The sequence below is a fragment of the Tyto alba genome, unplaced genomic scaffold (assembly GCF_018691265.1).
Source record: "Tyto alba isolate M040663 unplaced genomic scaffold, T.alba_DEE_v4.0 Super-Scaffold_8, whole genome shotgun sequence".
NCBI lineage: Eukaryota > Metazoa > Chordata > Aves > Strigiformes > Tytonidae > Tyto > Tyto alba.
Window position 1 is genome coordinate 4973107 of NW_024881329.1, and position 25646 is coordinate 4998752.

The following is a 25646-nucleotide window of genomic DNA, read 5'->3' on the forward strand; positions in this document are numbered from 1 at the left end:
GGGCCTGTCGCCTTTTGGTTCATAAGTAGACTGGTTTCATTCCTTTGGCAGGACCTAAATTATAAGTTGTGCTTATTTGGATAAAAAAAATATTTTCTCTTTGGTAGCCACCAGTTTAGGGAAACACTTTTCCTGTCTGTTCTGTAACCAAGTGCCAGAGTTCTATGTTTCTATGTTTAGCATGCTTAAACCAGTGTAAATGAGAGGAGTAGTTTTTTTTAGCATAAAGTATAGGAAAAACAGAAAGAGTGTACTCTTCAATTCTGACACTGCTGAAATGGAGACACTAGGATTGAGAGCATCTCAGTCTCTCCGTATCACTAGTAAAACTCTGGTAACGGTCACTAACAATGTGACCAGTTGATAATACAGACCAACCATATGCTAGATATGTTTAATTCTTCAGATTCCATCGTGTTTTCAGAATCTATAAAACGTGCTCTTTAATATTTAGCCTGATACAGTTTGTCTCTGACTTTACATAGAGGTCTGGTTTGTAACATAAATATGAAAATACCAGATATATAAATACTTTAAGATATTTAAATACCTGTTTTATGACTCAAAACAAGCTGATTCACTAAATTATCTTTGGCTTATTATTGTTCTTGCTTTAGATGTTTAAAACTTTTTACCCTCTTAGTTTTCTCATGCAGCTTTAATGTACTCTACCACTATTTTTTGTCACAAATACTTATAAACCATGATGAGTTGAAGAAATATCTGCCATGTTCTCTACTGCAGATGTGATGGTGGAGGGAGGCAATCCTACTTGTGCAATGGATGAGGGGTTTTGATACCCTTTCTAGAAGAGGCAGGGTTAGGATTTGCTTACCTGATAACTCATATGGTGAGAGTGCAGTCCATTTCATAGCAGAAGCAGTTTGGTTTCCTGCCATTCTAGCATGTTAGTGGTGCAGCTTTTAACTCTAAATTTGGCCTGAGTCTCTGAACATGAGTGGAGCTGTGCTGGGTGGGCACTGCTTGAGGTTATCTGCAGCTGCTAAGCTGCAGAAGAGGGCCTGTGGAGGTTTTCTGATCAATGGGCATCAAAGTAACTCCACTAGATTAAAGCTAATACATAAAAATACATTCATAGAAGAATATAATTTTTATTTTTGCTAAAAATACCATACAGGCTAATTGCAAAATTTACTGGTATGTAGAGTTAACAGGTTTCCGGAAATGTTAGTCCCTGCATATCCACTAAATTATCCTTTGTGAAGTACAAAAACTTCACAGTGCACTAAACTAAGTGCCTATTGTATGAAATCCATGCCTACTGTAATGAAAAAGAGTAATGTGCACAAGTAGTATTTATATATCTCAAAAGTAGAAACTGTAGAGAAACTCTATTTAAGAAATAATATGGTCTTGTATCATAAAAGAGGGACCTGCATAAAACAGGTGTTGCATCATGTCCCTGTAAAAACAGATCTGCTTGTTCATCTCCCCATGGAAATCCAGATTCAAAAGGAACGTTGCTGAAATCAGCCTTTCAGTTCCCTATTAGTTGCATCAAGTTTTGTTTCTAAATAAAGCAATACTGACACGAGCTAGTGTTATAAGCTATGAATGACATGTTGCTAATAATCTTCATAGCAGTTGCTGAAAAGAGCCCCAGATTCTCTCACATAATGTTCCATAGGGGCTTCAATATTTTGTGTGTGTGTGTGTATATATCTTGTTACATGTGTTCACATTAGCAGTTTGTTAGATTTCCAGTGGGAACTTGCTTTGATTAGACATGATACCAGTTACAAGATTTGATGTTGATTTTAGTGAGATTTAAATACTTTCTATGTCATTCTTGGTGAAATTGGTACACTATTATGCTTCAAGTCTTACGTGCCATAATGGATGTGGTGAAGCACTTCAAGATGTTTGCATGGAAGATGTTCTTTAAAGTATGAAACTATTGCAGTTTTTTAAAAAACACTGAGCCTAATTGGAACCAAGTAATTATTTTACCTTTTTTTTCTATTGTCATTAATAATGTATTAGAAATTATCTCACAGAGCTCCCTACTCCTTTTAACTGAGGATAATTCTTTGGTGTACTGAATTTACAAATAAATCTGATATAGAATAGCATTTAACCACAAAGATTACCCAGAACTGAAACAGCTTGTCATCCACGTCAGCACTTGTTGAAGTGTCATTTTAAGTCAGACTGATACATTCTCTGAGTGTGAATCCTTACAAAATAGCCTCCAGTGAAGTTGACAGATACAGGTGGCTACCAGAAATTAAGACTTTGTGAAGTAAAACAGTAGCAAAATCCTGGAGCTTGTTCAGAGGACCCTGTGTGTTACAGAGCCTGCCCCCAAAATTGTCACCTACAAACTAATGAACGTTTATCACTGCAAGAGAAGTACAGAAAGTGGCTGCAAAGTACAGACTGCTGTTGTAGAATCAGCCTGCTATTCCATTGGTGTGCATGCATTTATTATGCGGTTAAAACTTGTCTCAAAACAGGGACAAGAAATGCATTGTATTGTATCAGCATCCACATGAGAAGAACTGCAAGATACGCAATGTAAAAAGCCAGTAAGGGGTGAGGGAGGGCTTTTAGATCTGAACTTTACAGTTAAGTTCTAGGTGGCACTTGCAAACACTGACTAAAATGTGTCAAACATTCAGCTTTTCCTATTCCTGGTCTCTTTTTTGCTTAAGCAGATGAAAACAGCGACCACAATACCACTACATAAAGGAAAGCATAAAGTATGCTTTTTAGTTTGTTTTTTTTTTTTTTTTTAACTGTGTGAAGAGACATCTAACAGAAGGAATTTCTGCATTTTTTTTCAGCTAGTGGTTCAGCTTGATTGTTGTGACAGCAGCTGCAAAATCTTAAGAAAATTATTTTTGCATTTTTAAGAGTAAAATGTATGACCTTGTTCGATTGGTTTTGGGAAATGAGAACAGTATGAGCTGACAGCTAAAATACTCTTATCAGTAAAGCCTTTCTCTTGGTAGGGGTTGTTAGAACCTGAAGACAGTCAAACAAATTTAAGCATGGTTGGTAACTGCCATTTACTTTGTCACAACTAGATCTTGCTAATAGTAGTTGAGAAAGCATTATGTGCATGTATTCTAAGAAAGTCTAACTTTGAGCGAGCTGCTGGTAACCGCAGCACGGTGTCTGCAGAGGGGACAGTGATAAGGCTGTAGCAGAGGCCTTGGAAGTACCAGCACAGGGTGGTAGCAGAGAGACCCCTGGGCAGTTAACACAGGTGACTACTTTCTGTTTGGAAAGCTGCCTTTTGAGGAACTTGCATTAGGGCACTTCGAGAGGAGTGACACAAACAAGGATGTACGTGTGGCTTAACTGGGTGAATGAACCATTACTGATGTTATCAGAAAGTTATACCCTGAAGAATATTTAGGGGGAAACAGGGACTTCCCATTGGAGAAGGCTACATGTCTTGGTGAATGGTGAGAAAGAACAAGTGTTGTAACATCATACAGGGGTCATAACTTGCTAGCGAAAAAACAAGCAAACAAAAAAGCCCCACTCTGTGAGAACCTCTGCAAGTTGCCCTCACTGGATAGCACAAGTGGAATTGTCTTTACATTGCGAGTGCAAGCCCATAGCAAAATGATTAGTTGCACAGGTGCTCTATTTGAGAATCAGATTTGGGAGAATTGATCACTCATATCTTGCACTGCAATTAGAGATTTTTTTATTGAATTGTGAAAATCTGTATTGTTTGTCTTCTCTCTGCTTGGCTGCTGTGGTGACCCTAAGAACCTAAAGTCACGGAGTCAGTATCTGACCATCCTTTACCCTGGTTAGTTAAGGAGAAACTAAGGAGAATCCTTCTCTGTGTAAATAATGCTCATCCTTAAAGACCGTACTTCTGTTGCTTGTGTCTGGGTCTTGTATTTGGTCTAGACCTTTTAAGGCTTCATCTGCATGCCACAAAGGTTACAATTACTCTATAAAATCAGTTTTAAAATCCAAGATTTGGCACTTGGATGCTGACATCAAAAAAGATGCAACTGTATCAGGATTGTGTGCCGTGTTCCAAAGGAAGTCAGTGATTTAAGAGCAAAACCTTGGTTGCAGATTACACAGTTAAATTTGTGACCTGGAGCCTGCCTGCTGACTGAGGCTGGATCCTAGGCACTGGCACTCTGCATTTAAGGGATGGATGCCTTATATGTATATAAACTATATCTGATACAGATCCCTCACAAATCAGTATGCATGCATGTGAATGTATAGGCACGTACAGCCTTGTGGGTCTATTTACCATATTAATACCAATCTTGTTAAATTTATCTCTTTGATTTGAGTTATGCTTTTCAGAGAAAAAAAATCTGCTGCTTTCTCGGCCATGTAACTTTGTATACTAGATGGGCCACTGAAACAGTTTATTCTGGCTGTAAGTGGAACACAAATAAGATTTGGTAATGAATTTCCACGATATTCTTAAAGTACTGTTAGTCAGATTCAGGGAGAGCCAGTTATTGGGCAGGTAGCTATGGCAAGGTTTGCAGAGATTAAGGTAAAAAATTAGAAGCCTCAGGAGAAATACTACTCCCTGGTAGGAAAAGATTTGTTATTTCTTGAGGGTACACAGTTGAAGAAAGGCACTTCCACAGCCTTTATGTTTTGCTTTGGCTAAAGCAGTGCCCACTGTGTGTATCTCACCAGTATTCAGTTAGAGATGGCACTAGGTGCTGCCCAGAGAGACGTAATCCAGGTTTACAACTTGAGTAGCGTGGTGTTTGGGAAGAGCTTGACCTGCTCTCTCTGAAAGGCTGCATATTTATGGTTCTCTGATTTAAGCAACTTGAAAATAGCTATAAAAAGCCAGAATAGTGCAGCTTTTTATAGTTTGGTGCTTGGATGATAAAGTAGTGACATGTCCTGGCTTATTTTGTCTGGTTTACCTGGAACCTGATATATGTTCATTTGCACTGCATGTAAAACAGTTTATCAGTGCTTGTGGAACATGTGCATGGTTCAGTGCTTTTAAAAAGACTACGTGTAAGCTGGTTATTTTATGCTATTTTTAAATGAAAGTGAAAAAAACTTAACAATAGTAGTGACTCACAGTACAGAAAATGGGTATTTATTAATTGTTTAGCTGTGTTTTCAGTTGTTAATATAAAGAAATGGTACTGATAGAGACTTTTAAATCTTGAATTTTGCACCGTTTGCCAAGCTGCTTTACAAACCTGCTCCTGGATGGGATTGTTGGTTGTAGTGCAGCAAAACAAAGCCTGAAAACTGCTTCCCCTTCACTTTAATTCTTTATAAAGCCTCCTAACAGGATGGATCAATCTGCATTTGTCCCTGCTGTTTAGCAGTTTTCAAAGGTGCTCCTTAGGCATAAAGGTCTTTCAGAATCATAGAATCATTTAGGCTGGAAAAGACCCTCAAGCTCAGGTTCAACCACATTCTCTGTTTTGAAAATCATGTGTTTTGTCTGTTTTTTAAAAAAAGTGTAGAAATTGAATTATTAAACCAGGCTTTATGAAACTGTTACCAGTGGCAAAACATGACATGTTTGAGTAAAATAATTTACATAGATATACTGAGTAAACGACACAGTACCTCAAATTGTTTCTAAAGTACTAATTTCTTTCAACCTATTCCTGAAAGGATTTTCACTGATAATGCTTGGTTTGCTTTGCCTCTCTCTGTTCCAGTTTAGATGGAGCATGCCAAATGACTTTGGGCCACTGAGTCATGGGCTACATTTGAGCAAAAACTGAGAGGTAGCACTGCATCATGGTTTGGGCTTCCTGAATAGTTAGGTCTTGGAATACTTTTGGTGTAAACTTTTTGGTGCAAGTTAGAGGGGCAAGGATCTTGGCTTCCCAGAAGAGTGGCCCAGCTCCAATCACCTTCTTATTTAAATAGTCCTAGATATGATGGTCAATTCCAATTATTTCAATTGTAAGTACCAAAATTTGTGCAATTGGAGCTTCTAGTGATAAGGATTTTACAAAACCAGTTCTCAGATTGCGGTAAATTCTCTTGCACAGAGGTGAATCTTGGTAAATGAGCTTGTCTGTAGTAGGTCTTTAATGGGATTAAGCAACATGTCATGTTTTACTACTGCAATGTACTGGATGGTGTATTTTTGGAATTTTGTTTCAGTCATTTCAGAAATTACTAAAGGTGATTACAAGTAGCTGGTATTGTAGCTGTCCTTCTTGGAGCCAGTTCTTGGACTGCATTTTTAGAAATGAGTCTCTGAACCTTGCTTCTTAGTGCATGTATATACAAGATAGGGTATGAGTTTGCACATTAGTAGCTAAAGTAATTCAAGGATCTATTGTATGCTGCTGTTGGAATGAATCAGAAATTAGAACAAAGGCTTCTGTTGGGTGATACTGAAATCTGTAGGGAGTTACGCTACTAGTTTGCCTGATTATTGCTTCTAAACCATCTGGATGTAGGTATCTTTACCAGATATTTTAATTTTTTTTGATAAGTTTCATAAAGCTATATGAGTATTTGTGGGAATGCTGACTTGTGTGGCTTTTTTATTAGTGATATTGGTTTTATTTGGGACCGTATTTCACTGATCTTTCATTTAGTGAGGATTCTAACTTTCCGTGTGGGAGATCTTGATATTAGGTTATAATTCATTGGTTTACTGCTGAAATTCAGAAAAAAAAAACAACTCAGAGTTGTTGGGGGGTTTTTGTGTGTGGTGTGTGTTTTTTTTTGTTGTTGTTGTTTTTATTTTTTTCCCTAAATGTATTATTCTGCTTTCCGTCTGCTTCTGGGTATAACTGGCTTCTATACTTTTTTTCTTTGCAAATGTCTGTCCTCATTGCTTTGTTTATCTTCACTTTTTTGATCTTCTTGCCATAAACAAACATGTATTTGTTCCTTTCCATTCTATCATTCTAAAGCCCAATCTGATAATTGGTACATTTACAAAAGGTAATGTCTGAACAGGTGTAGCACACAAATGCAAGTGTTCATTATAGATCCCAGTAAGAAAGGCGCTCAGACTCTTAACATACTGATTAAAACAATGTTTATTGGAGATAACAGAAGGAAAAAAGGGGATAACATAAATAACTTCACATCTGTTCAGCTGCTGGAACCCCAACTTGTACAACACTGGACAGACATCTAGGCATGGCAAGCTGTGCAAATCCTGTCTGTGGTGAGGATCACCAGCATTGTCATCTTTAGGGCTTTTATAGGATGTTCTTGGAAGTAAACAGCTCTATCATGTTCAGTGGCAAGAAAAAGGATGTTACATGGAAACATGCTGCTTCCTTTCAAGATACGCTAAGACATAGTATCACAGAATGGTTTGGGTTGGAAGGGACCTTTACAGCTCCTCTAGTCCAACTCCCCACGGTAACTAGGGACATCTGCAGCTGGAGCAGGTTGCTCAGAGCCCTGTCCAACCTGGCCTTGAACGTTTCCAGGGATGGGGATGTCTGCACCCTCTCTGGGCAGCCTGTACCAGTGCCTCACCACCTTCATCTTAAAACAATTCTTCCTTCTATCTAGCCTGAATCTCCCCTTTTTCAGTTTAAAACCATTACCCCCCCGTCCTATCGCTACAGGCCCTACTAGAAAGTCTGTCCCCTTATAAGCCCCCTTTAAGTGCTGAAAGGCTGCAGTAAGGTCTCCCGGGAGCCTTCCCTTCTCCAGGCAAATTATACCACATGCAAGTGGTGTAATTGCCAGGTGCCAAGTGGGAGCTGTGTATTCTGTCACAGTTTCTCTGCTGAGTTCATCCAATGGTCTCAAGCAATAAGCATAGTGGAGTGCAGGCCTGCACCTATTCAGGTCAACTGGTATGCGGATCACCAACTCCTTCATGTACAATAGTCTTCTGTTTAAGATCACTGGAGCAGGAACTAAAAATCAGTGTCACTGGTTTTAGATCAACCTAGTAATTATGCTGGTGAAGTCAGTTCAGGAGTTGGAACTCACCAGCTCCAGTTTCAGTTGGTGTAGTTACATTTTTCTTCAGTCGGTTTATTTTCACTGAATAAGATAACTGGAAACTGAAATGAGTCTGCACAAAAAAGCTGAAAGCGCTAGTGGACCTGTAAACCTGCAGACTCTGGCAGCCTGTGCTGTAATCTGCTTTTGTTTTCTGCTTGGTCAAAGACTAAGGCTGCACTGAAATATTTTTATTCCATTACTGATGCAGCTGTTGCATTCCTTCTGAGTCTAGTGCATTTTACTCATTTCTCTTGGTTTCCCTACCCATCTTCTGGTTTCCTGTTCATTTCTCCAGGAAGCTGAGTGCACTCTTGTTGCAGATGAATGGAATGCACCTCCCTCAGAGAGCAGCAGCAATACATTTTATTGAGAGAAAATAATAACTTGACAGGGTTCAATAAGTTCAATGGAATTTAACAAAGTTTTAAGAGTGGTTTGACAAGGTTCAGTAAGTTTGGCAAGGATCACCTTATTCATTGCTGCATGGAAGAAACATACAGAGTAAAATTGAGTTAGAATTAACTGAGAATGATTCACACAGACAGGAGATGCAAAGAGTAAGGAGGACCCTCCCATTGAGCCATGCAGCTCAGAGTGGACCCTCACGCTTTCTGTAGTCCCCTTGGAGCCTAGCTGTGGCTGGATCCAATCTTGGTCGATGGTTTATGTCTAATGGCATTATCCGCACAATGCTTACACTAATATGAAGTAGCTACTTGGATTAGTAATGTTTCATAATACTAATTCAGCATGCTATCAGTCACTTACCAAGGATCTGTCGCAGGTAAGGGATCTCTGCCTTGGGTAAGAAAGGATCTCTTAGTCTCAGGTGAGGAATCTCTAACCTTGAGAGGTGTCCATGCTCAAGGGGAGAGTCACCTGGTGTGCAGTCCAGCTGCAGTTCAGGGAGAGCTCCAGCTGGGCCCATCCTGATGGTAATATTTATTGAGTGAAGTACTTGGCTGCTAGTCAGTAGAATAGACAAGATAGATGTGTGTGTTTTAGCTCTAATACCTTGTTCCGTACTTTGGTTATCTTGTACTTCTGGGTTTTGAAACCACCTCTCAAAATATTTTTCAAGACACTTTTACTCCTTTGTATGTGAGCCGGGGGCTTTCTAGCTTGCAAATTTACCCCAAGGATGTAAGGCCTGTTGTTCCTTAGTCAGCCTGAACCAAAGTACAGCTGAGAGTCAAGCATATCTGTCACAACTCTCAGCTTCAGTGGGAGTTCATTATTTGCTTATTCTGTACCATCTCTATGCTTAAAGTCAAGTACATAACTGCTACACAACTCCTCAGTTTTAAAAATGTCGAGATTTTTACATTTATTAACTTCTGACGTGTTTCTTTGCTCTTTGCAGAAAAGGTACAGTTTGGCTGTTGGTCCTCCCAAAAAGGTTCCAAAAGTCAAGGGTGTAGAGTCTGCAGCAGTGCAAGCATTTCTCAGACGGCAAGAAGAAGAAAAAAGAAAAAAAGGTAATAGCCCAAAATATTTCCTATGGGACACTTTCATTGACTCTTTGAGACTTTGACACCCTCTTCAAAGCTCTTGCAAATACCGCTACACATCTGTTTCTGGAATTGATGCACATAACTGATCCTAAGGGAAAGCCAGGACTAAGTAAGGACGAGGGATGTTTGCATGCTTTCCTTAGGAGTTAAATATTAATCAGCTACACTAGAATTCATTGTTGGAAATGAAGTAGTTATGGTGAAGAGATACTGCAAGAAACCATCTGGACTGCTGGTAACTTAACTTTGAAAAGCTTTATCTGTGTGAAAAAATGGTAAGAGTTCCTGTTGTGTCTTAATCTAGTGTATCAATGCAGTCTGAATTTTAAATTTGTATGATGGGTTTTGAGCTACATTTTTTTTCCACTGTATTATCTTTCCTTTAAATACTCTATAGAATAAAATAATACTGAATTGCTTCCGATGTTAATGCTTTGTTAAAGGTAACCAAATCTGATAGACTGGATGACCCAGGGTCATCCCCTGGACCTCCTCTCTTGGGCTAGTCATGAGCCTGCTCCACATCCCTGGTGCCAGATCCAGCCAGAAGCAAGATTGAGCATGAATTCCCCATAGGCATGCATGCATACTGACTGTACAGTCACGGCCCTTGACACTAGAATAACATAGGAAGGGGATGGTACCTTGACAGGCACCCAAAGCATGAATAGCCCAATCCTTTTTCTAGGAATTGGTTCTTTTCCTGAGTCTTTCTGGTATTTGGCTCTCATCTCCCTTGCTCTTTCCAGTATCTGCCGTTCAGACTTCTCATCCTATTCACTGTCTAGTTTAGCCTGAATTTTGTCAGCAGATCACACACAAAGTAGCTAAAAACAGTTCATGAAGAATACAGGACAGACTATGGAGATAGGGCACAGGGCTCTACCAGACAAATGTAGTGACCAGCAGCTTGCTTATCTGTGGCAGGCTGCTTCTGTGTCTCTACACACACATTCATCCTGTTTACCAATTCTTATTCCCCCCAGTACTCTGATTTACCTCCCTTTCTTCATCTTCCCTTAAACATCTGATAGTAAATTCTGTACAGTCTCAAAATTCTCTTGCTCAGTCTCACAACTCCTTTCATTACCCAGCGATCCCCCATAAATCCTGTATGTCCTTACACAGTAATTCTCCTTAGTTTGCATAGCATTCTGGAAAGGTGTTTCAGTTGAATCACCTTAGTGGGATTTACAGTAGCAGCACTTGACTTAATTGTTCACCTTGGTTTGTCAGAGTAGCTAATTCAGATGGGTTACCTTGCCCTGTTAGCGTACCTCTGATCACTTCTTGGTCTGTTTTGAATAGCTGTTAGCCAGATACCCTTAAATTACTGTCCTAAATGATTTATCAGTTTGAGAAAGAAACTGAAATAAAATAGTGCTTTTGCATAACTTTCTCCTGGCTTTCTTTTACAGCACTGGAAGAAAGAAGAAAGAAAGAAGAGCTCTTGGCTAGACGTATTGAACTGAAGCATGACAGAAAGGCAAGAGCTATGGCCTCACGAACAAAGGATAATTTTTATGGTTATAATGGCATTCCTGTTGAAGAGAAGCCTAAAAAGAAGAGGACTTGCGAGAATGTTGCTCGGGCCCCAGAGGCTGAGCATGCAACAGAAGATGAAACTGAGCACCTTGAATACAGTCAGACTGAATCTGAGCATGAGCAAGAAGAATATGAAGAGAAACCATCCAAAGTTGCAGTGAAACCAAAGGCACCTCACAAAAGTGTACCAGCACCTCTGAACTTCGCAGAGCTCTTAAGGCTTGCTGAAAAAAAACAGTATGAACCCGTGGAAATAAAAGCAGTGAAAAAGGTAGAAGAGAGACCAAGAACAGCAGAAGAATTGAGAGAGAGGGAATATTTGGGACGTAAAAACAAGAGAGTAGAAATGCATAAGAAAAGTGAGAAGGAGATTAAAAATACAGGGTTATCCAGTTCTTCAAAAAAAGTGATTTCTCAGAAAGAATATGTAAATGCAAAACTTAACAAAAGCTCAGTAGATAAACATTCTGCACCAAAAGGCAGTCTGTCATCTTCTATGAGTGGTACTGATAAGAAATCCAAAGCACCAGCATTGACTGAAAAACGCTCACAGTCCTCATCTTCCTCCAGATGTGATCAAATGCAAAAAACCTCACAAAATGGCTCCTTAAAAAGCTCTACTGGTAGCAGTCATAGTAAGTTACCTGTCAATGGTATTGGAAAGTCTGGCTCAAGCTCTCATGTGCCACCCTCAAAACCAGCAGCCAATGGGGCTCAGAGGCTACCACCTGCTAAAGAATCCAGCCTGAAAAAGTCTGTCCATACAAAATCAGACAATGCTGCAGCCCTTCAGCATGGAATCAACTCCAATGCGAAACGATCAGGCAGCAGCTTAGGAAAAGGAGGACCTGGACATCCAGGTGGCAGTTCAAGTGTAGGACCTGGGCGATCAAACAGCAATTCTGGCATGGGACCTGGAAGGCCAGGGAGTGATTTAAGCCCAGGACCTGGGCGACTGGGCAGCAGCTCAGGCACAGGACCTGGACGGCCGGGCAGCAGCTCAAGCCTGGGACCTGGCCGACTGGGCAGTGGCGCAGGTGTGGGACCTGGAAGGCTGGCTGGCAGCTCGGGCACAGGACTTGGGCGACCGGGCGGCAGCTCGGGCACAGGACTTGGGCGACCAGGCATCAGCACAAACACAGGACTTGGGCGACCAGGTAGCAGCACAGGTACAGGACCTGGAAGGCCAGGAGTCAGCCAAAGCACTGGACCTGGGCAACCAGGCAGCAGCTTGGGAACAGGACCTGGAAGGCCAGGCATCGGCCCAAGTGTAGGAGCCAAGCGACCAGGCAGCAGCTTGGGAACAGGACCTGGAAGGCCAGGAATTGGCCCAAGTGTGGGAGCCAAGCGACCAGGCGGCAGCTTGGGAACAGGACCTGGAAGGCCAGGCATCGGCCCAAGCGTGGGAGCCAAGCGACCAGGCGGCAGCTTGGGAACGGGACCAGGCAGGCCAGGAATTGGCCCAAGCACAGGAGCCGGGCGACCAGGCAGCAGCCTGGGCACAGCTGTAAAACCGAAGTGTACTGTTGTATCGGAAACTATTTCTTCTAAAAACCTAGTCACGAGACCTAGCAATGGACAGATGAATGGAATGAGATCTTTTCAAGGGCATAGACCTGTGTTTCATCCACAAGGTAAAGTTCTAGAGCAAATAATTTTTTCACTTAGTTATTTGGTTTGTATTTTTTATATGTCTGAGTTGAGGTCAGTGAGGCTCTTTGACAATTATAGATGCAATTAGGAAGACCTGGACAAAATACCTTTTTTGCCTTTTACAGAGAACATTTAACAGTAGAATGCTTTTTTCTGCTTTGCAACTTTTTATTTTTACCTGTGCTCATATGCCTTGAAATACCAGTCTGGGGCATGAAGAAAACTAAGCAGCCTGTGCTTGATGTTGGTATATGAATGCTGTTAGAAGGAAAAGAATTGAGGGATTCACATCTTGCATTACTTAATTATGCTTAGTCTTTCAAATTTCGTAATGTCTTAAGTAACAGATGGGTAAACTGGTACATAAAAATTAAAACCACACAGCAAACCTGTGACTGATATTTAAGTATTCTGGCTAATTCACCTTATCAGTAAGCAGGCAGTTTCAAAAATTTATTTCTGAACAGGAACAAGCAGCATGGATTCTAGCAAATAAGTGCCTAGATACCCTGAACAAGGACATGGGCTTCTGTCTAGTAGTTTCCTCAGAATGCAGTTGGCAATACTGATATCTAATCTTCTACAGCAGGATTTAGAGGAAGAATTGCTAGTTAACTTGAGGCAGAAGTTTTCCACCTTGAAGCCCAGAGCTGTGAAATGTCTGTGCCCAAGGTATAGCAAGGAGAAGTATTTATATTAATGTTATTAATAACTTTTTTTCACTCCCCTGCCATTTAGGTCTTGGAAGACCACCTATTAGTTACAAGAGACAAATAGAAGATGATGATGATGATGAATATGACTCTGAAATGGATGACTTCATTGAAGATGAAGGGGAACCCCAAGAAGAAATATCAAAACATATTCGGGAAATATTTGGCTATGACCGGAAAAGGTAAGAAAAATGTCAGTTTTAAGATACTGCAGAACAAGCAACAGAACAACAGAAATTAAAATAGTTCAATGAATAGAAATGTTTTAAAAATAGGGGAAGTGCTGGTAGCCATAAATGGTTTTGCATTGCAGAAATTTAACAAGCATTAGAGCTGCTTCTGTGCAGAAGAGACCTTGAATTTTCACACTGCTTGCCACGCTCTTCTGGGGAGCAATAGAAGTTGATGCAATAGGGCATAGTTGGAAAAAACACAGCTGCTTCTATGTCTCACCTGTATAATTCATAGTGATTCTTTCCTATTACTGGAAATGCTTTCTTTAGCAGTCTGCAGTATTTCAGAATCCATCAAATGTAGCTACCAGAATATGACCTGATAAATGCAAGAGTGTTTGTTCTGTAAGAGGATCTAATTTGCTATGACTAGCAACTGCTAGAAGATGAAGGCTTTTATTTGGCTTATTTACATACTTCCCTCTTGTCTGACAATAACATATAAGAAAACAAGCATTTTAAAAGCTTGTAACTTAGATTCTTTCAAAACATAAAAATCTGTGTATAGCAAGATAATTGTCCTTTCTAAGAAAGGATGCGAATTCGTGACTCAGTTGTACGTTATCATGTTTGTTAGTGTGCTAAAAACTAATGTTTAATTTCCAGATACAAAGATGAAAGTGATTATGCCTTACGTTATATGGAGAGCAGCTGGAGAGAGCAACAGAAAGAAGAAGCTAGGAGGTATGCACAGATGTAAATGCAGATAAAAAGTGGGAACCTTGTTTATTGCCCAAATCATGGGGCTAAGAGTGGATATTTGCTGCTTTTTTTATACAGAGGTAAATAAGCCTTACCATGTTTTTATAAGAAAGCCTAGGTAAAGGTGAAACTTAGTCAGCCAGTGGTTGGTACAGTAAGTAAATCTTGTATGCTCATCCTCATACATTACAAACTTCGCTTGTTTAAAAAAAAAATAAACCAAAACCAATGTATGCCCAAAGATCTTTCTAAAAATACTTTAAATGTCAGCTGAAATGCTAACCCCTTCAGTTTGTCCCAAACATTACAGTATTCTGCTAGTTTAAGGACTGGAAGAAGTCTTAATTGTTTTTATCTACATATATGTGTGTGTGTGTGTGTGTGTATTTCTATGTATGTTTACAAAGTACTCTAACAAACTTATAATCAGGGATTTCAAATACAAAGATTATATTTTCATATTGGTTTTGACCATTGGCTTTGGCTTCCAGATCTGCACAATTCTTACATCGCTATTATAAAGCCTGGTGTTCATAAACTGATTTTCTTTTTGTTTTTTAATGGCTGGTGGAACAAGCTTTGTGAAAGTTATGAGTTTTTTACAGATAATGGAGAATATTGGAATACACTGAGTTAACAATTTTCTTGTTCTACTGAAATTCTGATACTGTTGTTCAGAAGGTACCTTGAACACTGGAAACTTGTATCATTTTGAAGTTGTAGTCAGTGTCCTAACTCCTCTGTGTTCCTGGGGAGTAGCTGCATCTCATGCAAAGCTATAGTCTGTTAAATGGAGTTAGAGCGAACAACTGGAATTTTCATGATCCTGCTATTGACAGAATTCCATTGAAGACCTAGAGTGAGGTTTTACAGAGTTGAATACCTGCTTAACTTCTAGCTACACATGCAGCATGAAGGAATTAAACTTCAGTAAAATTAACTATTTTTAGTGCTCAGCTAGTTTTCACTGAGTTTGGTTAAAAGCATTGTGACCCTTGAAATGAGGAACTTCTAAACAAGCAAGTCCATTAAAATGATAGTTAAGTTTGAAGTTGAAATGAAAAATTGTTCTCTGAGGCAGAGTCTTATCACATAGATCCTTGATGTGTTTCTTTCTAATTTTAATTTGGATGATTGCAATTTCCTGAATTCAGGACGACTTTGCTATGTTTGTTTAGGCATAAAATCCATTTTAGAGCCTGTACGGGAACAGTTTAGCCCAGAACAGTTGAATCCTCATTGTCATGGGGTTGAACCTTTTGCATTGAGGTGCATGCTACACTGCCTTATGTTGCTTCATAAAGAACTATGGATGAACAAATGCACTTAGTGGGGCTGCAAATGAGGTAGTAGCTGATCACAAAATGGTAACTTTGCCACACCCGTTCCTAGCGTCAAACCAGCAAGACTATCCAGCCCTTATTTATTGAAATGGAGATCAGTGATTGCAGATTCTGTTTTAAGTATCACTTTCAACATACTGACTTCTATGAGGCTGAAGGAATTACACAGGGATGTATCTAGAACAGGCCACATTAGCAGAGTCTCTCCTGTGGGCCTGTTCACCAGAGTCGTGGCAGCTGGATGGACTGAGGGGGGAGCGATGTTGTGCGTTGTAGCAACCTGAATGGTGCCTCAAGCCAGGAAGTTGCAGCGATCTCTTCTCTACTGTATGACATGTCCCTTCTCTCCCTTGCCCATGTAAAAGGTTTAGCTGGCGCTCAGAAGTTGATGAGAGGCAATCTTGCTATCACTTGTATGTAAGAGATACATTAGTAAGAATTGAGGGGTGTTTCATCAGCTTCATTTTGGAAAAAAATGAGCTTTTGTATTAAAACCAGGTTTTCTCACAATCTTGATTTTTTTTTTTTTTTAATTTATTGTAATGTAATGATAAAATATTGATTTATTTTCTTAAAGCTGTATTCTCACTATAATTAAAGAAAACTTATGATTGTTGAACTGATCTAAAAGTTCTGCTCCAATCAGCTGTAATTTCAGGATTGCTTTTCTTGGGGGAGGGGTAAAAGTAAAATTTCATGTTTCTTGGGTAGCACTGTGTAAAGGATTTAATCTTATTTGGCAGCTTGAGACTCGGTGTTCAGGAGGACTTAGAAGAATTGAGACGGGAAGAAGAAGAATTAAAACGCAAGAGACAGTCTAAGAAGCTGAGGACACGTTAACTGACTTACGGCGTTGACTTTGTATTTCTGCTACCCTCTGCCTCCATACATCTCTTATTCTACTTCAGTTTCCATTTGCTTGTTAGAGGACAAAAGAATATTTAAAGGGATTAAAGTACTGAAAAGCAAGTCTTTAGTTTGACCTAAATAAGATATTTATTTTTAATACTTGCCAGGGTTGGTTTTTTATGAAGAAATTAATGCACTAATGCATATTAAGTGGAATAAAATTAATAGATGTTTCCATTAATTAAACCAGTTCAAGATGCCAGCAGAAATATTGACTAGCTATGCACTGACTCGGAACTGTGTGGCCCCCTATACTGGTAAACCAATTCTGCTTTCACTTGAAAGAAAGGAATAGCATTCTTGTTCCCTGATGTTTCTTGAGACTTAGATAAATTGCTTTATATCCTACTCCGCCTCCCAACTTGAGCCTCAAAGTATTGAAGTGTCATCTTCTGTTCAGAAGCAGCTTGGGTGTAAATTCAGCCATTGCCACAGATGTTCAAAGCAATAAAGTGCTGCATATTTTCTGATTTGAGGGCCCATAAAAATAATTCGAACCTCTATTTCTAAACAGAAAAGTGCATGTCATTTGCAAATTTTACAGCTATAGATACAGCAAAAAGATTATGTTGGCTTTTGCTGTGTCTGGAATTCCAGTGCCAGTGTAATTCAGTATGATACACGCCCTGAAAATAGGAATTTCTAGTGTATGTCTAACCTAGTGCTTTTGGGCTCAAGCGTATGCTTGGGAATTCTTTTCCTGCCCTGTAAATCCTCACATTTGTTTAACAGCTTCTGCTGCTTTTACAAATTGTGTATGGTACACATGTTCTTTCTTGCATTAAACATCCGATGTGTTAAATGATTTAAAATGTGAAGCAGTCATTTATCTAATTAGGCTTACTATTTAGAAAGCACATCAGAATTAAGTTTTGTTAAAAAGTATTTGCAGCGCTTCAATATTAACAACTTCATGTTAACTAGTTAATACTTGTAATTAATTTCATCAAACCAAAAATCTAAACTGTTACGAATAGCAGGAGAGTTAGTTCAGTTACCTAACTGCCCATATTTGCACATTATTTCTAACTATGCACTTAAAAGACTGTTTCTTTCAGTAACTGAATTTGTTTACAGTCAGTACAGGGTTCATGTAAGTCTACAGGAGTTGTACTGAGTCTGAAGCTCAAAGCTGGTGCTGCATCTACTTTATTTCCCCGGGTTGCCCTTCAAAGCTCACCAGTATCACTACTCAGCTTTGCCTCATGCTCCAGGACTCCACTGATAGTACCTCTGGCTTCAGCTGCTGAGGCTGATGTGTTTTAATGCTAGAAGTACTTGGAAAAGTACAAAAAGGGCTTCGTGTGTTTGGGGAAGGAGGGAAGTAAAGGAATAAAGGAGAAATTACCTTGTAGAAAAAACAACAAAGGAACCTTTCCTATCAGGGGGCTATTCCTAACAATGCTGCTTCTAGGAAGCAGTTCAGATAGCAACTTGTAAGAAACAATCTTGGAAGCTGCTGAAGTTTAAACATCTGACTCTTAATGTAAGAAAAAACAGATTTGCCTTTTTAAGATGTCTTCTGTCAATGGTGTAGCATTTCACTGCCTCAGTAAAACATGTGACATGAGTAAGCTATTGGGATAGATAATTCAGTATTAGCTGACATGGAGCCCAGATGAAAATACCACCACTGCTGCTCTGTACTTTTAACTTTCCATATCAACTAACAAAAACCATTTCTCAGTGTATGCGCTTGAGACCATGCAAGATAGTGTAACCTCACTGCTTGTCTAGAAGTGTGTTGTATTCACTCTGCTTCATTGGGACCATCTAAAATTTTCTGTTGTAGTTCCTAGAATTATCCATTCAAGACAATGAACATTGGGACCATGATCAAGTTGCTGGGGTTTTTTTACTTCATAGTCCTTTCTAGATGACAAAAGGCTGTAGGTCTGTCAACCCAGACAGCTATATCAGCTGTGAGCAACTTCCTGCCTGGCTGGGAAAAAAGTCCCTTATGAAGCAAAAGAAATATATTCAAAATTGGTTCATCTGGGAATTTAATCTGCATTTCACATAAATATAGGTTAAATAAAACTTGATTATTTCACCACTTTCTGATTACTTAACCATGCAAGATCAGTTAAATTTCTTAATCTGTAAAGCACTTTGTCATTTGTCTTTTAGCTGATGACTGGAATGTACTCTGCTAGCCTCCCTAAGACACTGTAGAACGGTTTCTTCACACAGTGATCACTGCTTAAATTTTGTCTTTCGTATGCAAAATTAGTCAAGGACACATTTGTAATTTTACAGTCAAGAAGTACTTTCTCATAATTGGCATGGGATGCTAATGGTTTTCAAATTTTATATGAATGTTTAGGTTTCAATGTGTTTGCATTTGCTGCATGTTTGTAAATCGGCTAGGAAGGAACTAAATTTGTGTTTCCAGTTCCTGACCTTGTATCCATAAAACATGTTTACTATTTGCCAGATAATAGTATTAATCTAAGGAGAGTACTTCAGTACTTGTCCAAAGTGCATCTGAATTTGAGGTTAAGAAAAAAAATGGAAAAATGCTTATATCGGTTTCTGAGGAGCTGATGTTAAGATAATGATTTAATTGTATTTAATGAAATTCTGGTTTGTTTTTTAGATTTTTAATTCACTGTTTGATAATGTGCCTTTTTTAGTAAATTGTGTCAAAAAATAATGAATGTAGGAGTATAAAAAGGTTGGTCGGTTTCTGCTATCTCAGATTCTATATCCTTAAACTTGATAGTGTGAAATGACATACTTTTCATAAAACCCTTCCAGGTCTGGCTTTGATTGCACAATTACAGTAGCTACTTCTTTACTGCTAATGCTAAATCAAATGAAGGGCACTTTCTATTGATGACTACTTTTTGAAAAGGTCTTGTATTTACACTTGAGCTGTATTTCACTTTACAGCGATGTCTTTTGGAGGCCAGGGTTTTGCATATCACAGCAAGCCTTAGTGTGCAACTCTGTGCTGTGCTTTAAAATAAAATTCTTTCAAGAAGTATATGAGATCTCTATGGAAATCTGGATTTATTTTTATGTAAAGTCCAAAATATTGTCCAGGAAAACTAATTTTCTATTTTTTTTGCATTTTGTAACATAATCTAGTAGCTGATGCATATTTCTAGATATAGCATATTTCTGGAGACCAAAACATGTCATAAAATAAATATATGGAGAGACTGGTGTTTAAATTGTGATGAATGTACTTCTATTTATTTTGGTGAGTGGGTGTGATGCAATATTAAAGTGTTAGTGTGTAAATAAGTGATTCTAGTTCTAGCCAATGATTTTTTTTCTTTGGGGATATCATTTGTGCACAATGTCTTTTTACACAATGTGACAAATCAGGTTAACTCATACATAGCTTAACTGTTTTCTGGTGCTGTCAAGAAAGTGTACACTTCTGCACACACCAAATGCATTTAAGTTTTGCAGAGTGCGTATCCAATAAATTACAGGCGTTAAACATTCTACTGCTATTTCTCATTGGTTTACTTTATGGAAGATTTCTCAGAATGCTTTTCTGCTGGCTTCCTCTGACCTGTCACATACGGCAGCAGTAGGCTGAATGTTCTCCAAGGATTGTTCTCTTGTTCTCATGCAGCCAGCAAGAATGTATGAAAAATTAACAGAATCACTTAAGTGTTTAGAAAAGATCTGAAAATTATTGGCGCCTCCTGTGGTTTAGACTTGTTAATTCATATAGATTTGGAGGTATGTGTGTTTTAGTACGATAATATACACAAGTGTGCCTGTTGCCTTTAATCTCTCCACTTGGAGTGTGGGGTTTCATCCTGCAGTTTCATAAGCAGCATCTTTTTTGGATTCTCCTCTTGCCATGTACAGAATCTGAACCTCCTCAATTGCTGTCTCCTATGCCATGGTTTACTGCTTCAGCAGGTGGAGGTAAATACTAGTGACTGTTCTGACCAGCTTGTGCGGTGACCCACTTCCAAACAGATAAATGAATACACATCCAAGTAAGCCCATTTGCCTTCCCTTTGGAACTCCTGTGCTTAAAAAAATCTCACCTTGATTGGAATTACCTTGTATGGAATTCCTTGGGATGTTTAATGTGTCTTTTATAGCTGTAATCAGTCATCAGTTGTTATTTCAAAGCAAATATATTCTCTTCAGGTGGAGGATGATTCTACACTGAGTTATCTTAATCCAACCACTAAAGCTGTACTTCTCTGGAAGCAATAAAATTATTTTACTCGGGTTTGGAAAAAGATAATTACAGGTTTCCCTCATTTGAGGACAGTTTTTAGTTATAACTTATTTGAATCAACATTTTAGTTCCACAAGCCAGAACTCCAGTTTAGTTATCCCATAGATAGCTTTTTCTTACTGCTTCAAATGCATATGGAAACATTTATTTCTCCATGAGCCTGGGGATCCAAAGAGCCTTTGACATATCATGCCTAACATACTTTGTGGGATGAAATTAAAGACAGAAGAGGTTCCTGAAGTAATGAAACATGTCACAAGTTTAGTCCTAACTTCTCTATTCACAACTGATTAATAGTTTTGTTTTTCCAAACCATCTGGCTTAACTTGCTTTGGGGATTTTCTCCAAGTTCTTCATGGGAGTCCTGGTTTTTGCTTATATGCTTTTTCCTGCTTTGGCAAATTCATACTCTTTTTTTTTTGGTATGCTGGATGCAACTTCTGCCCAGTTTTTCAACATTTCACAGTTGTTGAAAGGCAAGTATCTGATGCCATCTCCTTATCATACTCTGTGTGTGAAAGTTGATAGCAATTGACAAAGAATCAAGAGCTTCAGTGATTGTGTTTTTTCTTGTTAAAGGAATGGGCTTGATTCTGACTTGAAAAACAATTGAGTGTAGTATTCTTGGTTTTCTAATTCACTCAGAATCACTAGGAGAGCATATTTATGCACACACTGATTGTAAAAGTATATAAAGCACATGAATGCTTTACGTGTGCTTCTCAATGTATTTAACCTCTTTTGTGGACTTCTTCATTGAGGTAACTAGCTTCCTTGAATGATACAGGTAGGGATATGTTTGTTGTGGGTCTGTCCTCACCTCCCTATCACAATAATTATTCCTCTATGCCAGCCTCTTCCAGCTCTTGCGTTGCATTAATACTTTGTGGTCCCTCAACACATCCACTGTCATGACACTTGTCCAGATAAAGAAGTGGTGTGCATGTTAGAGCATTACACTTGTTGATTGACCTGCTGCTCTGCAATTGATAAAGGACTCTGCTTACTATTATTTTTCCACAGTAGGGTACTAATATGAGTCAATCCACCTCATGTGGCTCTTGATTTCTATAGAATGTGCAGGAAGTCTGTTTTTGAGACATTTACAGCGGTCTCAAGTGTGACCATAAATGATGCATAGACAGGCAGCCTGGACATGTAAGATGAATCTTCAGAGTTCATGCAGAGTGATGCGCTGTTGTTAACAACCCTCTTCCCCCAGCTGAAATGAGTGAACCAACAAACCCTTTATTAACCTGGCTTCTTTTTGCTGGCTGTATTTAAAAAGGGAACGTGGTGATGGCAGTGTATAGTGTGTGATGTGGCCCAGGGCTATGGGGAGCCCTGTTTCTGAGCAGTGAGAGATGCTGGAACTTGCAGGAAAAAATAACTTTAATGGAAGACCATTTGCTGCCATATGTAGTTGGCAATGAGATCTAATGTACCTCAAAACTTCTGGTTTAAATCCAGCCTTGGCTGGATGATGCTTTTAAACTGATAGTTATCATGTATACTATGGTCTCAGTCTAGTTCACACACATGAGTAAGTTACTTGTTCAGAACAAAGGAAAACACTCAGGTAAGTAATATTCTTACTCATGGTATTTCCAGAGCTGAAGCCAGTTTGAGTTTTGTGAGGAAACTTGCTCCTGCCACTTGTGTTGCAGTTGGTCTTCATTTATTCCCTGAACTTCAGTATCTAGGATGATCACTTGAGCATATTTGAGAAGTGCAAATTTTGACTGTACCATTTACTATGTTCAACTTGTAATTTCCATTCCATTACCTTTAATTTGGACAACTCACACTATTATTTGATTTTCTCCACGGGAGAAAATTCTTTGAAATGCATCCTGAATTGTAGTTTCATGTTATTGAGAACCTTTTCCCTTGGCTTTGCTCTATACTAGTGTACCTAGAGATACAGAATGCCCATGGGTAAGCAGAAAAATGAGACATATTTAAAATATGAAAGTTTAAGACAGTAAAAATGATGCCGCTTTCCTCTTGGGTGGAGCTGAATAAAATTTAAAAGCCACACACTGTAGAACTATCTCCATGTTCCATGAGACTGTTACTTTATTTTGCCCTTTCCCTTACCATCTCAGAAACTGCAGCCTATTTTCTGTGTAATTAAACATCTTAACTTTTCTACCAAGTCTCAAATACAGTAGTAAGGAGACCCATACTGCTTACAAAGTACTAGGTTTTTGAATACATAAGGTGACCTTTTATAGAGAAAGGAGTTGTAATAAAGTAAGAATTGGATTTACTGATTGATAAATGCCAGCTTGGGGAATTTTCTGTAGCTTGTTTGGTAAGAATACATGCAAAATGCTATGGCCTCATTTGGGAAGAGCACAGTGTTACCAGTCATGCTGGTGTTACCAGGTTATTTGTGTTGAAAGTTGATACGCACTTGAAAGCTTCTCTAGAGATAGTGTTTGATAATATGACTTGATCCTGAAAACTAAGTTTCATATTTTTACCTCTAGAAATCGTATAAACTTTGAATTGACACCAAATCAATGAGGTGTTAGTCAAAACTTTGACCAATAGACAATCAAATAGAACAACAAACCTTTTTGTAGCAGATTAAAATTTAGTACGTCCAGTAAAGGGCATTCATTACTGTATTGCAACCACCCAGGGATGGTGTAAGGCAAGGTGTGTTTATCTTCAAGACTGCATTTAACAGAGCACCCTCATTGCTCCTGAAGCTATCGCTATCTCTTTCTCTGACCAGGTTCAACTTCAGCACTACCCCGAGTGCTTCTGACCTGCCTCATCCTACTTTGGCAAGTTGAAGCGAGTGTGTAAACACACACAGATGAAGTAAATAACTGGCAGAAAATATCTTCAGAAAGAACAATTGTACTGCTGGCTTCCTTCTTGCTTAATGTTTGGGAGGTGCTGGACTAGGAGAGCTGAGAGCCAGCTTCTGAAACTGCGGGAGAAGGGAACTTTAGTAGCAAAAGGTAGAGATCCAAGTGACGAGAGGTGAGAGGAACTACTAGAGAATGGGTACGTGGGGTAGCAAGACTGTGTTCTCTGTGAGCAGAATGTCAGCCTGCTAGCAAGATATTTCATTACCTAGAGATTAGTTGGCATAAATCCATTTAATACGGAATTATTCATTGCAGATGATGTTTAGAGCAGATTTTGAGTCAGAGGGCACAGACGCAGCTCTGAATTTAAAGAAGCGTTTGACCGGTGAGTATTAAGAAATTTGGATCTGTAGTTTGGGTGCAGGCTTAGTCAAGAGTGACCACTAAGCCTTGCACAGAAAGGGTATCACCACTCTTGAGACAATAGTAGTGTGTTGCTACCATGGATATGTTGTTACGGTTCTGGTTTCTATGATTATTTTGATACCGCAAATATCTGTCAGACTTTCCTAGTTGTTTTTACCATGAAAAGGGAGAAATTACAAATTTAAATGCTTGAGATTAAAAATATAAAAGGAATGCTGTGTTCTCAAACATTAGTCTGTGCTAGGACCTTTGTGAAACAAAATGATTTTCAAATTGTCTCTTAAAAGGGTTTAGATAAATGTTCACGGCAGATCATTCTGTAACAGCTCATCATGGGATTCGCTGTGTTTTCACCCTCCAAAAAAGCATGTAGCCACAGAGGCTGTAGCAGGGTAGGGTGAAGGCAGCTGCAGCCTTACTGGGACCCCAGACCAGTGCTCTCATCATCCCAGTAAAGCTTTAATTTCCTGTTCCTTCTACCACAAACCCCAGGTTGCCCAGAACACTTCCCCCTGTTTACAGAGGGTCTCTACGACAGCACCCACCACCCCAGAGAAGGCAGTGAGTGAGGTTATAATGGTTACAGTCCCTGAGACAAACTTCCTCCACTCCCACTGCTGCTGCAGCCATGGGACACTGTCCTCTCAAATGCCAAGCTATGGTTCCTGCTTCTAGACAGGCTTTCACAGCCCTAGGTACAAGATGCTGTTGTGAATCCACCTAGCTAGGATTCTCAAGTGCAAGAAAGACCAGTATGTGATGGTCCTAGCATCCTGTTGCAGAAAAAGATAAAGTCAGTCTCTTCTCTAAGCTGGGTTGTCTATTAATATCTACCTCCTGAAACTGAGTTGCACTGAATGTGGACAGCTGGAAACTAAAGTATCTGCCCTGATATGGAGAACATCATGCCTTAATAAGCAATATTTTAAAATAATCAGATGCTGATTCATTAAGAAAGCTCCAAAGTGCCAGAAAGCAGATCCTTACTAAGTTATTTTAAGTCAGCTTAACTACAGCAACTGATTTTGGCAGGGCCTGTCCCGCTTGAAAACAGCGTATCTCAGGTTCCGCCTTGTTGGCTTAAAACATAAGACTGTTCTTTTAGGAGTTCTGCATCTAATGCCTTTGCAGTGCAGGGAATGGCAGGCAAGCGGGTGCCGCAGCAGCAGCGTGTGGGGAACCTGCATGAACTCGGCTCTCCGGCTACAAGTGCCTCGTGTGCCATACCCTCACCTGTCATCTTGAAGAACGTGTCTAAATGGGATCCCGGACAGCTGTAAGTTTGGGTGGGTTTGGTTTTTTCTGTTGGTTTTTTTTTTTTTTTTTTTTTTTTTTCCCACAGATTTCAGCCTTTTTTAGAGACTGCAGCCCGGCTGGCAGGTTGGTGCATCCCACGATGGGTGGAAAGTCACCCAGCCAAGAGCTCTTTGCATTCACCTGTCGTGGTAACGTACCGAAGCACTCATTCGACCCCCCGCTCGCAGATCCATCAGAAGGAAAATTTTAAAATGACTAAAGAATTTTTTTTTTTTTTTTACTTTTCTCCCCTCGGTTCCCCAGCAGACAGCCGTGATTAGGGGGTGAGGCCGCGGCCGCCGCCTGAGGGAGGCGCAGGGGCTGCCG

General features: G+C 39.4%; 1 protein-coding gene across 2 annotated transcripts in view; it reads left to right on the top strand.

Moving 5' to 3' along the window:
• The window catches only part of SPTY2D1 (SPT2 chromatin protein domain containing 1), a 55388-nt gene extending 35377 nt beyond the window's left edge, over positions 1-20011 (top strand). For both annotated transcript variants that reach the window (XM_042784714.1, XM_032984938.2), the window contains 5 exons: positions 9302-9416; positions 10871-12631; positions 13389-13545; positions 14203-14280; positions 16385-20011. In XM_042784714.1, coding sequence (XP_042640648.1) covers positions 9302-9416; positions 10871-12631; positions 13389-13545; positions 14203-14280; positions 16385-16481 — 2208 coding nt within the window. In that variant the 3' untranslated portion in view covers positions 16482-20011. The remainder of the gene's footprint in view (positions 1-9301; positions 9417-10870; positions 12632-13388; positions 13546-14202; positions 14281-16384) is intronic.
• The last annotated feature ends 5635 nt before the right edge of the window (positions 20012-25646 follow it).